The sequence below is a fragment of the Dendropsophus ebraccatus genome, chromosome 8 (genome assembly GCF_027789765.1).
Source record: "Dendropsophus ebraccatus isolate aDenEbr1 chromosome 8, aDenEbr1.pat, whole genome shotgun sequence".
In the NCBI taxonomy this organism is placed as follows: domain Eukaryota; kingdom Metazoa; phylum Chordata; class Amphibia; order Anura; family Hylidae; genus Dendropsophus; species Dendropsophus ebraccatus.
Genome location: NC_091461.1, coordinates 100,300,105 through 100,315,866, shown reverse-complemented (window position 1 = coordinate 100,315,866; position 15,762 = coordinate 100,300,105). Strand labels below are relative to the sequence as shown.

The following is a 15,762-nucleotide window of genomic DNA, read 5'->3' as shown; positions in this document are numbered from 1 at the left end:
CTGGGCCTTTTTTTTTCCCCAGCACTGGAAAACACCTTTAAGGCCTCCTTTACACAGCCATATGTGGCTTCACAGTGTTTGGACTATGATTCTAGGTTTTCCACGGTTGACACACTGTGAGCTGACGAGGGCAGCAAACTTGTGAAGGGATCTAAGTCCTATTTTTTTATTTTGATTTTTTTGATTTCAGGCTCGAGGGGGAGAAATGCATAATTATGAATTGAGACTGTAGAGATGGTGAATATGGACTGTATAATACAGCCATGTGAAGTAGAGCTTAGTTGCATGTTATGTGGCACACTCCTCGTGAATGGGGCAATGTTTTAGCTGCATTATTTTACAGTCTTCTATTTTATAAAATGACCTCTTGTTGTGTTGTTTCCACCAAGATGGTCGCCACCTTTAAATCTTACATCTTTTCATCTTGATTCAGACAATTATCTTTTTTCTCATCTGAGCAGTCAGAGGGGGCAATATCCTGTGAAATTGCGCTAAAAGTAAATTAGACTTAACACTATCTTAATCCTTTCTGCTCTCGTGCCCAGATCCGCTTAGTGATATGAATCAAACGCTTCCCTGTAATGGGGGGTGATTGGCAAAAACTGACAAATCACCGGGGAAAGATGGAGATACCAGTCCAGAGGGGATTAACCCCTGACAGGCCGCAGATATAAAGACCCCAATCACAAGCGATAGCATTTCTTTTTATTCTCTTGCTTTTAGATACATTTTAGTTATCGTTAATAAGAATTATTGATTTTTTTTTTTAATGCAGCTTTAGACAAGGTTTTTTAAAATTATAAACATATAAATGCAGAATGTATCGGAACTCTCCGTCTAGCCAGATTATGGATGAGGGTAGGAAGGGGATAAAGTATATATTTTATTACTAGATGAGACATGGCAAAGTTTCACTACTTTATCCAGATTCAAGAGGGGGTGCAGACAGGTGGTGCACTCACCTTTGGTGTACCCGGTGTCATGGCGTCTTTCTGTACAGAGTTCTTACTGCAGATAAAAAGAACAGAGAAACAGATCAGTAAATCCCTATAGCAGTATATGCATATACTGAGCGCTTCTCATTTTAGCCATAACCCAGAATAATAAAATTACGTGAATAATCTTCAGTAAAGACAATTCAGTCAGGATTTTTATTGCTGAGCGGGTTGAGAATCTCCATATAGAAGATAATTCTCCTTCTTGTACCTTTTCCTTCCTCATTTTCTAATAATTTATGCAATTGGCAAGAAAAGAGACAGATCTAAAAAGCTCTCTAGGATGGTAAAACCACACAGGATAGAGTATAAGGAATGGAGAGTGCCTGTTTTCTTTTTAATAACCTGTTGCCCTTGGTTACGACCTGAATTTGGGCGTCCACTAAAGTGGGTTGCATATTCTCAGTTCAACTGCCGTTTTTAGATATGTCCCGTTAGTATTGGCAATTGGGCTCCGCTGTACATGAAATCATGAAGTGATCAGATCCAAGGAGTGAAGAACAGCAGAGGCTTTGTAGTTTTTTTTTTGTTTTTTTTTTTAACTTAAGACTTCTATGTTCACACACTGTATCAGACCGGCCGTTCCGTGACCCGGGCCGGGTCACGGAACGGCCGGTCTGTGCCCGGATCATCGTGGCCGGTACTTAAGTACCGGCCGGATGATCTTTACGGCCGCGGAGCTCTGATGCGGCCGCATCAGCGTGCCCCCCCATCAGAGCTTCCCATAGCCCACAGTGAAGCAAGCAGCCATGTCAGTTTTGTTCCGGCGCCGCATTGGATCCCGGCCGGAGCGCATACGATGTGTGTACGCTCCGACCGGGATCCCATTCAACATAAAGCTATGTCACACACCGCAAAACTACGGCCGTAGTTCTGTGGCGAGAACAACGGCCGTAGTTTTACGTAGTGTAAACATAGCCTAAAACAGTACATTTGCAATTCTTAAAATGTATAAGATTTAGCAGCTTCGCTTCAGTGTAAAATCCCTTTAAAGTAGGCAGAGAAGTGACAACAACTGCACCGCCAATCATCTGATGACCGATCATTTCACACAACTAGCCATACACGGTTTTACTCCATATTGACCATTACAACCGCTCATTGGCCATTCATGATGATTTTTGACAAATATCTTTAATGTGGAAGAGCTTTGATTCGACTTGGTGAAAATTTCGAACATACTGTAGCTACTTTTTTCTAGATCAATGTTTCTCAACCTGTGGTATGCAGGTGATTACAAAGGGGAGGTACCTGGCTACAAAGGGACATATGTGGCTGAAAAAGGACATGTCTGGTTGCAAGGGGGCATACACTGTACCTGGCTAGGGGCATATCCAGCACCAAGGGACATACCTGTCTGCAAGAGGCATATTCAGCTACGGGGGGGGGGGGGGATTGCAATCTTGGGAGCATACCTAGCTAGGGGCATATTCGGCTGCAGTGGACATGCCTAGCTAGGGGCATATTCAGCTGCAGTGGACATACCTAGCTAGGGGTAGATCTGGCTGCAGGGGACATACCTGGCATTAAGAGACATAAGTGACTGCAGTGGTCAAACGTAGCAGAAAGTGGAAGATCCATCTAGAGATGGCAGATGGCATATCTGACTCCACAGGCCATACCTGTTTCAGGGGACATACATGGCTAGGTAAACATCTGGCTGCAGGGGACATATCCTGCTGCAAAATTATTATCTGGCTCTATGGGACATATCTGGCTGCAAGGGGCATACCTAGAAACAATGGGCATATATGGCTGCAGCGGGCATAATTGGTTGTGTCAAACATGGCTGAAGGGGGCATGCCTGGCTACAAGGGCCATGCTTAGCTACTGGGGGAATACCTGGCTACATGGGGCCTTTCTGTCTAAAGGAGACATATCTGGCTACAGAAAGCATAGCATCTTTTACAGGGTGGGCTTTATTACTATCCACAAAGGCTGTTATTATTGGAAAGGGGGCATTAATATTGGCTAGTTTTGTATGGGCGTCTATCAGTAAACTCCCCTGCTTCCCCAACCAGCATTATTCCCAGAGCAATACGCCTGAAATCTAATAACACAGATTCCCCCTTAAGACAGGTTACATTAGAAACAATTATACATTGAAGCCGACGTCCCCAAACAAGATTGAGCTGTAATTTTTTTGCTTATTAAAGTAATCTTTCTGATGTAAATTCTCCGTCTAACACGCTGTGAACAGCAGCGGAAATAAATTATTTTTTCCTGATTCAATTTGTCAGGTCACAAAGCACCTGGAGCTCCGAAGGATCTTGAAATATGTTTGAGAAGATGTGATGGTTGGTAGGAGCATTTAGAGCGGGCAGCATGTTGCCCCTGGTCCGACACATGTTTCTTGTAGCCCCCTGGCTCTAATGGATGAGGCAGGGGAGAGGGGGGGTTGTATTTAATAACAGGATTTGTATGCGAGCCTGTCGTCAGGAGCCAGGGATGAGCAAGCAGCAGGCAGCGAGCATTAGACGACGCTCGCTAAACAGATGCTTACAATAGAACAAGACATATGAAATCAGATCTAGTCTGTATTAATATCCATGGGCTCTGGCGCATACACACATAGCCACACTCTAGAACGCACCGCCGCCTCCTCCGGCTCTCGGCACCAACACAAATACATTTTTATGAGACTTTTTAGGAGATCAGCACATGAGATGTGACAGAAGAGACAATGTCGCTGTCATGTTCACTTTGTCGAGGGCACTTTCGTCCCGGATTATGAACAGCGGCGTTATGGGGGGGGGGGGGGGGGGGGGGCAGGAGTGTAGGGAGAAATTGAATTTGGTTCTCTTTAATGCTCCTTGATTTGGCAGATGGCTGGGTGTGCTGAATGAGGAGTGGAGGGTGGGGGTCTTTTTAGCAGAATTAACAATCCTTGTCGGGTTTATCTGATGCCAGGTTCAGATACTTGTTAGGAACTTTAGGATGCAATGTATATCCTGTGTCTCAGTGGCTGCTGTACTATATAATCTTCTCTCCTTGTACTGTCCTTTTGTCATTTGACATTTTAACTCCAGTTTAGCTGTACTGTAAGCTGGCCGTACCCATAAATGTCGCCCGATCCTGATCTGCCAACTAGCTAAAGCACATGCGGCATCCTGACTATTCTTCTTTGGTAGATTTTGGGTGGAGTATGCAGCAGCTTACCTCCTCTCCCTGTCCAGAACACATGCAGACTTGCCTGAGCTGAGCATGCATGTGTTTGTAGGAATTGGAAGAGATGGATGTAACCGAACAATCTTATTAAAACAGTGATTGCCAATTGGTTGTCCATCTGTTACAAAACTGCTACTCCCAGCATGCCCTGTTCACAGCACATGCATACTTGTCTGAGCTGTGAAATCATGTAGGCCAAATGGGAGGATTGAGCTCAACTGAAACTGTGGTTCTGCAGCTTTCGCAAACCTACAACTCCCCCCATGATCTCTTAGATGAGGGCTGTCATGTTATGCTGTAAGTTGTAGTTTTCCAACAGATGGAGAGCCACAGGTTGAAGATCACTGCATCAGAGGATCAGTCATTCCTCTGCTTTACACTGCAGGTCTGCTTGTTATGATTGTCTGCTGAGCATAAGCACAAGCTTAACAGAATGTCAGCGCATGCAAGGATAAGGACAGAATTATCATCTACAAGCAACTAATCCATTGGCAAAGAGAACACAGGGCACTGCAGCACATAAGCTTAGAGGAGGGGCCTCGCCAAGGGGGAGGGGCTTCAATGAAAAGCAAGATGCTGCAACAAAAGGGAGGAGTCAAGACTGCAGCATTAACTACATTTATGAAATCTTTGTTTTCTGTTTGTTCCAACTGGAGTTGAATTATTAGAAATATTATAGCGTAAAGATTATTATTTCAAATGCTTTAAGGGATTTGGAACAAATTGTATCACAGTACAAAAACTTTGTATATATGTTTTTTCCTATAATATAGTTTACAACGATTAAATTATAAAATGATTTTACCCAGCTATTGTGTAGTAAGATAAAAAGAAGAGTAGAGTAAAAAGAAAATGGATAAGAGTGCTAGCTCTGTGGCTCAGCCGTGATAATCTGCAGGAGTGCACCTGCTCTTCAAGCCGCTCACAGCTGTAAATTTTATTCAAGTTTATAGTCACATTATGACTACGATGTTGCTTTTATTGTTATGATTATGTCAAGCGTTATGCAAATCACTGTCATTAGTTGGAGGGTCTGCGGTACATCAGACGCTCGTCTGTTATTGCTCAGCGACACAGCGATCTGTCTGATCCGTCTAATCTAAAATAATGAATGAAGTCATTAGAAAGGTACAACAACGGGATGTAACAATACGGTAATCACATGGAAGAATTACGTCTTTCCATAAAATGCAGATTATTTCTGTGAGCTCTGAGAAACGCAAATTCTTGTCTATAAACTTTTATATCATATAGAAGTCTTTACTGATGATCAGACATCTTATAAAGACGTCATCTATATCAGCTAGTCAGATGTAACCTGTATGACGCCAAAAGAATCCCAGCAGATCTGGTCCCAAACTCTGCACCTTTTCGGCATATCTCCTTCCATCTTTTCTGCCTTCTATTGATTTAGATGGAAAACAGCCTGATGCGCTGCACTGCGCTGTTTTTACCACAATGTTGAATGTTCAAACGCTAAAAAAAAAATAAAAATTAAAAATGTTGCGTGGATGCTCTCCACTCAGACAGCTTAAAATCTGCACCTGATGTTGAAAATTGCCTTAAAACCAGTGAATTCATGTCATTCTTTTTAAGCGAGAAAGCGGCTGTGTAAACATGTCCTTATTGTTATTGTGCGAGGGTCACAGCAGTGATGTGATTGGTTGTTACGGGTGAGAATGATAATTGATGTTGTTTGTAGCCATCACTCCCAGCATCTTCTCTGCTTAGTAGCTAAAGCTGTGGGTTATGACCACCATCATCTATCAGTGCAGTAATAACGGAGGATTCTGATATCAGTGCCCCCCCCACCCAATGGCTGATAACCTAAAACAATAGACTGTACAGCAGGTACAGAAAATTTGATCTTCAAGCTTAGTTTTTGGTTCTAATCCTGCAGGACAAAAATCGTTGTGCTTCCAAACAGCGACCAAGTGCTCGAGCCCCCCGTTCATCATGTCCTCGGGCTGTACCCACAGATAATGACCCATTTACATAGTAATAGCCCGTCCTGCGCCCGGCTCCACGCCCCAGCGATACATGCGGTTTAAATTATAACATGTGCACAGGAAATGAGTTAGCACGTATGATGCCCGCGCCTGGCACCGCACGTTTAATTAAGATGATTTACACCCAGTTATCCTGTGAAAATAAAAAAAATGCTGCCCGGCGTCCTAATAAAATATAATAATCACCGCTGGTCCTCTTTTCTCCATAACTTAGCGTTTGTTTTAATCTGTTTGGGAAATTAGCCACCAGTTTATTAGAGGAGACGACTTCCCTTTTCTGCCATTTTAATCTCTGCTGTTTTTACCTGTAATTAACATCTGCCCAAAGAATTAAAAAGGAGAGTGAACAAAGCACAGCTGCAAAACCACTGGATCCCAGCAACCAGAGGGACACATCTGTATTCGGGAAAGCTGGATCACTAGTAGAGTCCATATATGGGATATGCTGCATATATACTCGGTGTACCTGTCCTGGGTGAAAGTGCCCTTTAAGCTTCTATTATTATATATCAGCCGTTCCATATTGATACATAACATTTACCTTTCTGGACTCTAGGAAAGCTGTGTGAATCCCCCCTGATTGATGTTCAGGCTACTGTATTGATTTGAGGAATCTATATAGCGCAGACATATAGTGTAGCTGTGAGTGCGCTCATGTCGGGCCCATGCTCTTCATCTTCCTCCCGGTGACATAGAGCAGGTTCTTTCCTGTGTGATTGATAAGGCAGAGGCAATGAGAGGGACACATATCACAGGATGAATTCACGCCAGGCCTAGATAATAAACAGACGCCTCTCATCATAAATTTCTGCTCCGTCCCTGCCCTGACAGCACCTGCGAACACAATCCATTGGTCTACGTGATTTATAGGGAGGCATTCCATGAGGGGCCACAGACTATACAACATAGGGGCCACCTAAAGAGTCTGTGGACGTATTCTGCAACCTTCACCACATTATATTATTACTATACCATGTCCAATAACAGGGCGTGGCTTAAAATACCTTGCACCCCCAAATCTTGCACACTTGAAGCCATTGAAAGACAAAAGTATCTAAAGATGTATAGTGTACCCTAAGATGATGCTCTAAACCATAACCCCCATCGTGTCCTGACAACCTTTTGCAACAGTACCTGTACACTCTGTTCATCCTATACTGCCTGCTTCATTAACAGAATGCAAGAACTGCAGTAAAGACTGACACTTAACAACCATAGGGTGTATTCACACACAACCAATAGAAAAAAAAATTTCTGCGACTGAAAATCCATCCCTTACTTGTTAATGAGGTTGTTTCTGCAGCAGGTATATGTTTTTTTGCAAACCACTTTAAAAGAAATACCTGAGCAGTATACCAGGCACAATCTCACCACCAAAGATGTCGGGTTTATCACCTCCTAGTGGCTCATGAGGGGTAGGGAGGCTTTTGAATTGGTGAAGAAATAGGGAAAAGAAAAGAACGCCTTTATTGTTTGATGCTACCAAAGACCCCCACATGTGCCCCCCCCCCCCCCATTGATGTTACTTTCATCCTTTATCTGTTTTATGATTACATGTTTCCACAGTAGTAACGACTGGCGCCAAAGCGTGGGCGCTCCCCGTTGTCCGCCTGTGACAGATCTCTGTGGCATTTTATATCGAATGCCTTTTTTTTTTTTTTTTTTTCTTTTTTTTAGAGCCGCCTGTGTTCAGATTCATATAATTCAATTATAACATAATAATAAAAAAAAACATAGAAAATTGAAGAATCCACTTAACGTCAGGCGCCGCTGCCATTTCAATCCATAACTGGCGCAAATGATGTTAAAGCAATTTGTTTTTACACGTCGTGTTAGCGGGAGATCGCTGCAGCTGATACAATGCGGCCGTTACACGTGCAGGAGGCTATTTATCAGGAGACACAAATGGCTAATAAAAGGCTATAAGATTATTTGTTTCATGCCGGGCCTTATTATGTCAATGTATCAACGGCCTCTGCTGTGCTCGCTAAATGATGGCAACACGGAAACACGAATAAATCCGCCTCCCCCGCTCTGCTGTGAGCACAGGCCTTAAATATTATTTACATATAACCCCCTGGAACATGTAAAGGCGGGAGACACAGTATGGTGCTCCTGTGGCACTGCCGGATTATAATGATATTCCCCCCTTATTTAGCCGTCTTAGGGCTGTATTACACGGCCTAATATTAAGGAGCAAGTGAATGCCTGTCAGGTCATCACTTGCTTGCTCCTTGTTCTCCACTCCCTGTCTCTGCTATTATATGCACAGACATTGAGTGGGGAGCAGTGGAAGGAGCTGTCCGGATCATCCTTAGATCGTCCGGCTGGCCCATTGAAGATGGTGGCGGTTTGCTGCCATTGCTCCTAATACACGGTGCGATGGCCGACAGACCGTCGCTATCATTGTTGCTTTGATAGGTCATGTTTTAAGACAACGATGGTCAGCTGACCATTGCCTTTTAACGCAGCCTATTACACCAAATGATTATCGCCAAGTACGGCGATAATCTTTTGGTGTAGTAGGGCCCTTAGTCACAGCAGCGCAGACAACAGCACTACACCTATCCTTGCACCTCTATGAGGGCCTATGGATATATTAGTGAGTGCTAAGTGGTAATAAGGTTCCTTATAATGATCATATTCTGCAGTGACTCATGAACGGCCGAGGTCTTTAGTTTACATCTTTTCTTCTACACTTCCATAAAACTTGTGCAGCCGATTTCACCGGACGCCTCAAATCAATCAAGCAAAAAAAAAAAAATATTGATTCTGGTATCAAATCCGATCAAATAATTCTTGTGAAGAGATTGTGGTCTAAATTGTTTTCCTGGGAACCGTAAAGTGTTTATGGAACATAAGGTTCTGAACAAGTTTCCCATTCTCTTGCCGGAGCCGCTGCGGCCTTGAAGCGCGTTGGTTTAGTAGACAAGATGCCGGGATATAGGGAGTTATCCGGCCTGATCTACCGGGTTTATGGGCGGCCTATACAGGGATTAAGTTAAGTCGCACTGAAAATCTGCCCAAGCCTCAGCAAAGTGAAGGTGTAATGAGGCTTCTTCTGCAGAAAGCTCCAGATGGAGGAAGATCTCTGCTCCAGATCTCAAGGTTCAAACACATCTTGATCTGCCTGGAGCGGAGAGCGGGGTGACAGCTGTCACCTCACCTGTCCTCTGCTGCAGGGCTGCCCGCCTGCTCGCTGCCTTGTTATCACATGATAAGTATGCAGGATCCTGAGCTGCCTGCAAGGTGTTAATAAAGACAAGCGCGTCTTCAGCGGGCCAGGAAATCGGGACGAATCCAAATTATCATCTGATTCTGTAATGACCTGACTCCAGGCCCTGAAGATGTCACGCTGATGGAGAATAATGTGCTTGTTTACCAGACATGCACCAGATCTGCAAAAGGGCGCAATATAAATATCAGAGTGGACTGGCCAAAAAAGGATGAATTCACACATGGCAGAAACTGTCATATTGAAAGAAATATTCATCAGAAATTGCTGTAACAAAACCTGCCGCATGTGAACCCTCACATGGAATCTCTGGGTAAATATCACAACGTATAATGTCAGAGTTTTAAGTCACTACTCTTTTTTTCAACCATACACTGTACTTTAAAATCTGTGATAGGATTCTCAGCATCAGCTCCAGATTCCATGCACATAAGCTTTGCCGAAAACACGCCATGGATTTTACCTTGGATTTTCTTGCATGTAATGTGAACATGGTCTACGGGTATATTCAGACATAGTATCTATGTTGCAGATATCAATCTAACTGCAGCGTCCTATATGTGTTAATGTATATATAGTGCAGAATCTATATGTGCACTCTATGTTCACACAGTCTATATCTCATGCAGATGCTAGAAGATGTTGCATGCACTGTACACCTGGTGTGTGTTATCCACTAAAAACACTGGTTCCCCCCCCCCCCCTCCTCCTCCCTGGAAGAATGGAATCAGCCACTGAGTTATCACCGGTAATGAAGTCTTTAAAATATTTTATTAAGCTGTTTCCAAGTTGCTAGATATTTTAAACTGGGCACAGAGTGACAACCAATAAGGCAGTGACTGTAACTGTTATGGAGCTTATCCTGTTCCCACTCTCCTCCTGTGTTGTGTCAGTCTCCACTGCAGTTCTAGTATTCTACTCATGCAGTTCTGCATTTTTCAGGAATTACAAAAAAGGTGTACTATGCTGTGCTGTTCCATGATGCAAGAAAATGTATACAGACATAAAGAAGGCAAACCATTGTAAACAGCATGAACTCTTGCATTTCATACATTTCAGTGTGTTTCTGATGCATTCAAATGTAGACGATTGAAAAATCATGATGTGAACAGCCCCCAATGTTGCAGGTATTTTCTTTCCATACAAAGCAGAATTATTGTGCATGTCTTCGGCAATGATGGGGTTAATTGTCTTTGCTCTGTGTCCGCTCGCCATTGAATTTATGCCCCTTGGTGTCACCGGTGTCCCCGCTTGTCACCGTGGTCCTTATTAGCGTTCATCTCCTCCCCCCCCCCTTAAATTATAGAGGACAGAACCGGTGGCATCTTAAGTATGTCTCACTCTTCCGTTCTCCCCTGCATCAACCAAGCGCACCCATTACCCTCGCCGTCACGATGCACGGGGGATGGAGCGCAGAGAGGGTCGCCAACAGAAATGCAGCTAAATTTATCATGCGCCCAATTACAACGTTAATTGGCAAGTCCCAAAAATCAATTAATTCGCAAATTTTTTCAATTAAAAATTGGTATAAATCATAAAGATCTTATTAAGCAAAGGCCAAGACAGTCAACTTTTCTTTTTTTTCTTGAAGGCATCTGAAAATTTCTAAAATATAAAATGCAGCGTTGCAAGGGTCTAATGCCCTTGAGTGTCTTTGTAGGAGAAGGGGGGATGTCATCAGCAGGACTGGGCTGAAGACAGATAAAAAAATATCGAGCGGTCGGCCGGACTGCCTTGTCTCCTTATTGATCAGGTGGGATTTTAACTTGCTGTGCAGATCCACAGTGTCAGCAAGTGCCAAGGGGCATTTTAGAAGCAGTCAACTTGGAGGTGTCACTTTGACATAAAAAGGTTGGGAAGTAACGCAGTGAAATCAGAGGAGAATACTTACTGCAGCGTCATATGATGGAGGAAACATATGAGGCATGAGAGGCTGGCCAGGCAGTGATATGACCTGGGGAGGAAGCTTTGTGATGGGTCTCGGGCCAAGGAAAAAGAGATCAGTGCAGATTCCTAGGGGCCAAGTAACTAGAGATCAGAGTGCTCTTCATGGGACTAGGGAAGACAAGATCAAGGTGAGATCCCAAGTGCCAAATAAGAAGAGAATAGTATCAGCTCCCATTATCATTATCCAATATCATTATGCTCCCAGGTACCAAGGCGGGTGTCCAGGGCCAAGGAAGAAATCAGTGTGTGCACCCCAGGATTAAGTAAGGGGGAGTCAGAGTGAAGTCCCATGGATCAAGGAAGACTATCAATGTCAAACTCAGGGGCTAAGTAAAACAGGTCAGTGTGGATGCCTGGGTGCCATGGTTGGGATCAGCATGGGCTCCTGGGGCCATGGATAAACCTCGGTGTGGGCTTCCAGGGGCAGTGGTTGAGATCAATATGGGCTCCCAGGAATCAGGAAAAAGAAAATTAATTGGGTTCTCAAAGGCCAAGAAACAATCACTTGGCACCCAAAGGCCACAGATGAAGAGATCGCAATCTAAATATATACTTAATGATTACACCGGATTATTTCTACTCTGAAGTTTTATGTTTTAGAAATACTTCAAATCGGTTCATGTAAGAAGAATGATTCAGAGAAATATCAGAATGGTGATCCATAGTGGAAACAGACCTCAAGACATGGCCAAACAGAGCGGTCTGGTCTATACACACTTCAGAGATTGGACGCCTCCATGGTCATGTATTTCTTGCCACAAACCAGATTAGATCCAAAGATTGTTCTCTACTTATTGTAATCGGATCCATCCTGCTGTGCAAAAAGAGAACAAAACAAGGGCTACAATGACGGCTGTGTTGTTAGCACCATATACTGGTAGAGGGCACATTATAGGTAACAGGGCAGAGACATAAAGCTTCCCCTTATACCATCTCCCCATGAAACAAAGAGTCCAGAATAGTAATATAAAAGCTCCTAAGACGACGCCTGGCAGACAAAGAATTACTGGGCTGTAATTCACTGTCTGTCCACTAGATGGCAGAACTGGGTGTTCAGATAAGACAGCCTCGTCAGATCAATGACACCAGCGCTGGATTTCCTGCACTATGATATAATATCACATAATATATTTAAAGAAAGACTTAGACGACCTACAGAGGATACACCAAAGTCTGCAGATCTCTATTATGATGCTATCAGGAAGCGCCTGCTGCTTATTATACACGGAGTGTGGTCTATGTCTTATAATTAATCATAGAACTTTTGTTGTAATATGTATATGTTGTAATCTTTATAAAACATAAATTAACACTTACAAGCCCAGAGGCTTTGACACTCATAGTAAGAAATTTTCTATACTTCACAAACAGCAGATGCATTGCAGATTTTAGTGGATTTCTAATACATCAGCATAGGAAAATTTGCGCCAAAATCTTTATGGTTTGTTGCAGACTTTACGCATTGGTAAATCTGTTGTATTTCTCTCCTATAAGGAGGTCATCTTACTGGAATGAGACAACTGATATGTTTTTTGTCCGGCCCTTAGGCTACACTGCGCTTTTGGTGTACATTTACCATGCACATCTGGAAGTGTACCGACACATACGTAAGATGTATTCCGCACCCAGTATGGGTCATAAGATGCCATTTTGGCCTAAGTTTAGTTTCTTAATGTTTATTTGCTGAACTGAATAATGCAAACCTCTCTGCTATTCAATACAGCGGGATCTGGTTAAAAAAAAAAAAGTAGTAGTAGTAGTAGCCTATGTAATCTATGTAACCAACATCTGAAATATACTTTGTGGAAAATAAGTATTTGATACACTGCCGATTTTGCATATTTTCCACCTACAAAGAGCTTAGAGGTCTTGGAGGTACACTTCAACTGTGAAAGACACAATCTGTAAAAAAAAAGAATCCAGAAGGTCACGATGTATGGTTTTTAAATAACTATTTGCATTTTATTGCATGAAATAAGTATTTGATCGCCTACCAACCAGCGAGAATTCTGGCTCCGTTAAGAATCTCCTCCCATTTTGCACTCATTACCTGGATTAATTGCAACTTTTTGAACTCATTATCTGTATAAAGAAAACACTTGTCCACACACTCAATCACACTCCAACCTCTTCACCATGGCCAAGACCAATCAGCTGTCTAAGGACACCTGGGACAAAACTGTAGGACAATAGGCAAGCAGCTTTGTGAGGAGAAAACTGGTGGCACAAATGTTAGAAAATGGAAGAAACACAAAATGACTGTCAAGCTTTTTCTGTCTGTGGCTTTATGCAAGATCTTGCCTTGTGGGATATGGATGATTCTGAAAAAAATCATCCCAGAACTTTTAGAGAGCTGGGACCATCATAGATTTTAAAATCCTGCAGGACACACAATGTCCCTCTGCTCATGCCAGCACACGTCCAGGACCGCCTGAAATTTGCCAGTGACCATCTGGATGATACAGAGGAGTCATGGGAGAGAAGATCATGTGGTCAGATTAGACCAAAATAGTACTTTTTGGTATCAACTCCACTTGCCATGTTTGGAGGAAGGAGAAGTATGATCCCTAAGAACACAGTCCCACATATGAAGCATGGGGGTGGCAACATGATATTTTGGGGGTGCTTTTTTGCAAAAGGGACAGAATGACTGTGGGGTATTGAAGGGAGGATGGATGAAGGTATTGTGAGATTTTGGCCAACAACCTCCTTCCCTCAGTAAGAGCATTGAGGATGGGTCGTTACCGGGTCTTCCAGCATGACCATGACCCGAAACACACAGCTAGGGCAACTAAGTAGTGCCTCCATAAGAAGCATTTCAAGGTCCTGGAGTGGCCTAGCCAGTCTCCAGACCTGAACCCAACAAAAAATCTTTGGAGGGAGCTGAAACTCAATGTTGCCCAGAGACAGCCCTGAAACCTGAAAGATCTGGAGAAGATGTGTATAGAGGAGTGGGACAAAATCCCTATCTATAAACCTGGTCAAGAACAATAAGAAACATCTCGTCTGACCTCTGTAATTGCAAACAAAGGTTTCTGTACCAAATATTAAAGTGACACTGTCAACCCCTTTTTGCACTCCTCTACACAAGTGTAAAGGGTAAATTTACCAGTTTTCATACCTTATTTTACATCATACGTCATGATTTTTGTTCCAGTAAATAGAGATCTTTTATCATCTGTGGATTGTGCTAAGTGGGCGGAGCTTCATGGCAACAGTGTCACTGTGCCTATGTGCCAATGACGTCACAGAGCACAATCTGCAGATTATAAAAATTCACTTTTTACCTGAACAAGCATCATGACGTATGACGTAAAGTAAGGTATAAAAACTGCTAAATTTACCCATTACACCTGTGTAGAGAAGTCAGAATGCAAAAAGGGGTCACTTTAAGTCCTATTTTTCTAATGTATCAAATACTTATTTCATGCAGTAAAATGGTAAATAATTATTTAAAAATCATATAATGTGAAATTGTAGGAATAGATTCTGTCTCTCACAGATGAAGTGTACCTACAATAATATTACAGGCATCTCTATTCTTTGTAGGTGGGAAAACTTGCAAACTTATTTTTCCCATTGTACGTCAGGGAGTACCATATACACTCACCGGCCACTTTATTAGGTACACCTGTCCAACTGCACGTTACCACTTAATTTCTAATCAGCCAATCACATGGCGGCAACTCAGTGCATTTAGGCATGTAGACATGGTCAAGACAATCTCCTGCAGTTCAAACCGAGCATCAGTATGGGGAAGAAAGGTGATTTGAGTGCATTTGAACATGGCATGGTTGTTGGTGCCAGAAGGGCTGGTCTGAGTATTTCAGAAACTGCTGATCTACTGGGATTTTCACGCACAACCATCTCTAGGGTTTACAGAGAATGGTCCGAAAAAGAAAAACCATCCAGTGATCGGCAGTTCTGTGGGCGGAAATGCCTTGTTGATGCCAGAGGTCAGAGGAGAATGGGCAGACTGGTTCGAGCTGATAGAAAGGCAACAGTGACTCAAATAGCCAACCGTTACAACCAAGGTAGGCAGAAGAGCATCTCTGAACGCACAGTACGTCGAACTTTGAGGCAGATGGGCTACAGCAGCAGAAGACCACCCGTTACTAGCATGGTGTACCTAATAAAGTGGCCAGTGAGTGTATGTCTACTAAAACTGCAGAAATGTAGTGTGAACAGTGCCCAACAAACTCAGGTTACCTTCTCCAAAGCTGAGCATCTGCAATAAAGGCCTGAATCGCACTGAATATCTTGGAGTCAGAGGTTTTCAGCCAGCAGCTTCTTCCCTGCTCGTGCTGGACACTGAAGATTCATGGCCTGTAGAGGTATAGAGCCAAGAGCGCTCTCCGGGTCCATTGGGTTCAGGTGCTTCCTCTGCCACTCAGAGATGTGAAGGCAG

At 43.1% G+C, this 15,762-nt stretch overlaps 1 protein-coding gene across 2 annotated transcripts in view; it reads right to left on the bottom strand.

Annotated features, from left to right (window-relative positions):
- Positions 1–15,762, bottom strand: part of RNF220 (ring finger protein 220) — a 167,388-nt gene that overhangs the window by 41,739 nt on the left and 109,887 nt on the right. For both annotated transcript variants that reach the window (XM_069981219.1, XM_069981217.1), the window contains exon 3: positions 963–1,008. In XM_069981219.1, the coding sequence (XP_069837320.1) occupies positions 963–1,008 (46 nt within the window). The remainder of the gene's footprint in view (positions 1–962; positions 1,009–15,762) is intronic.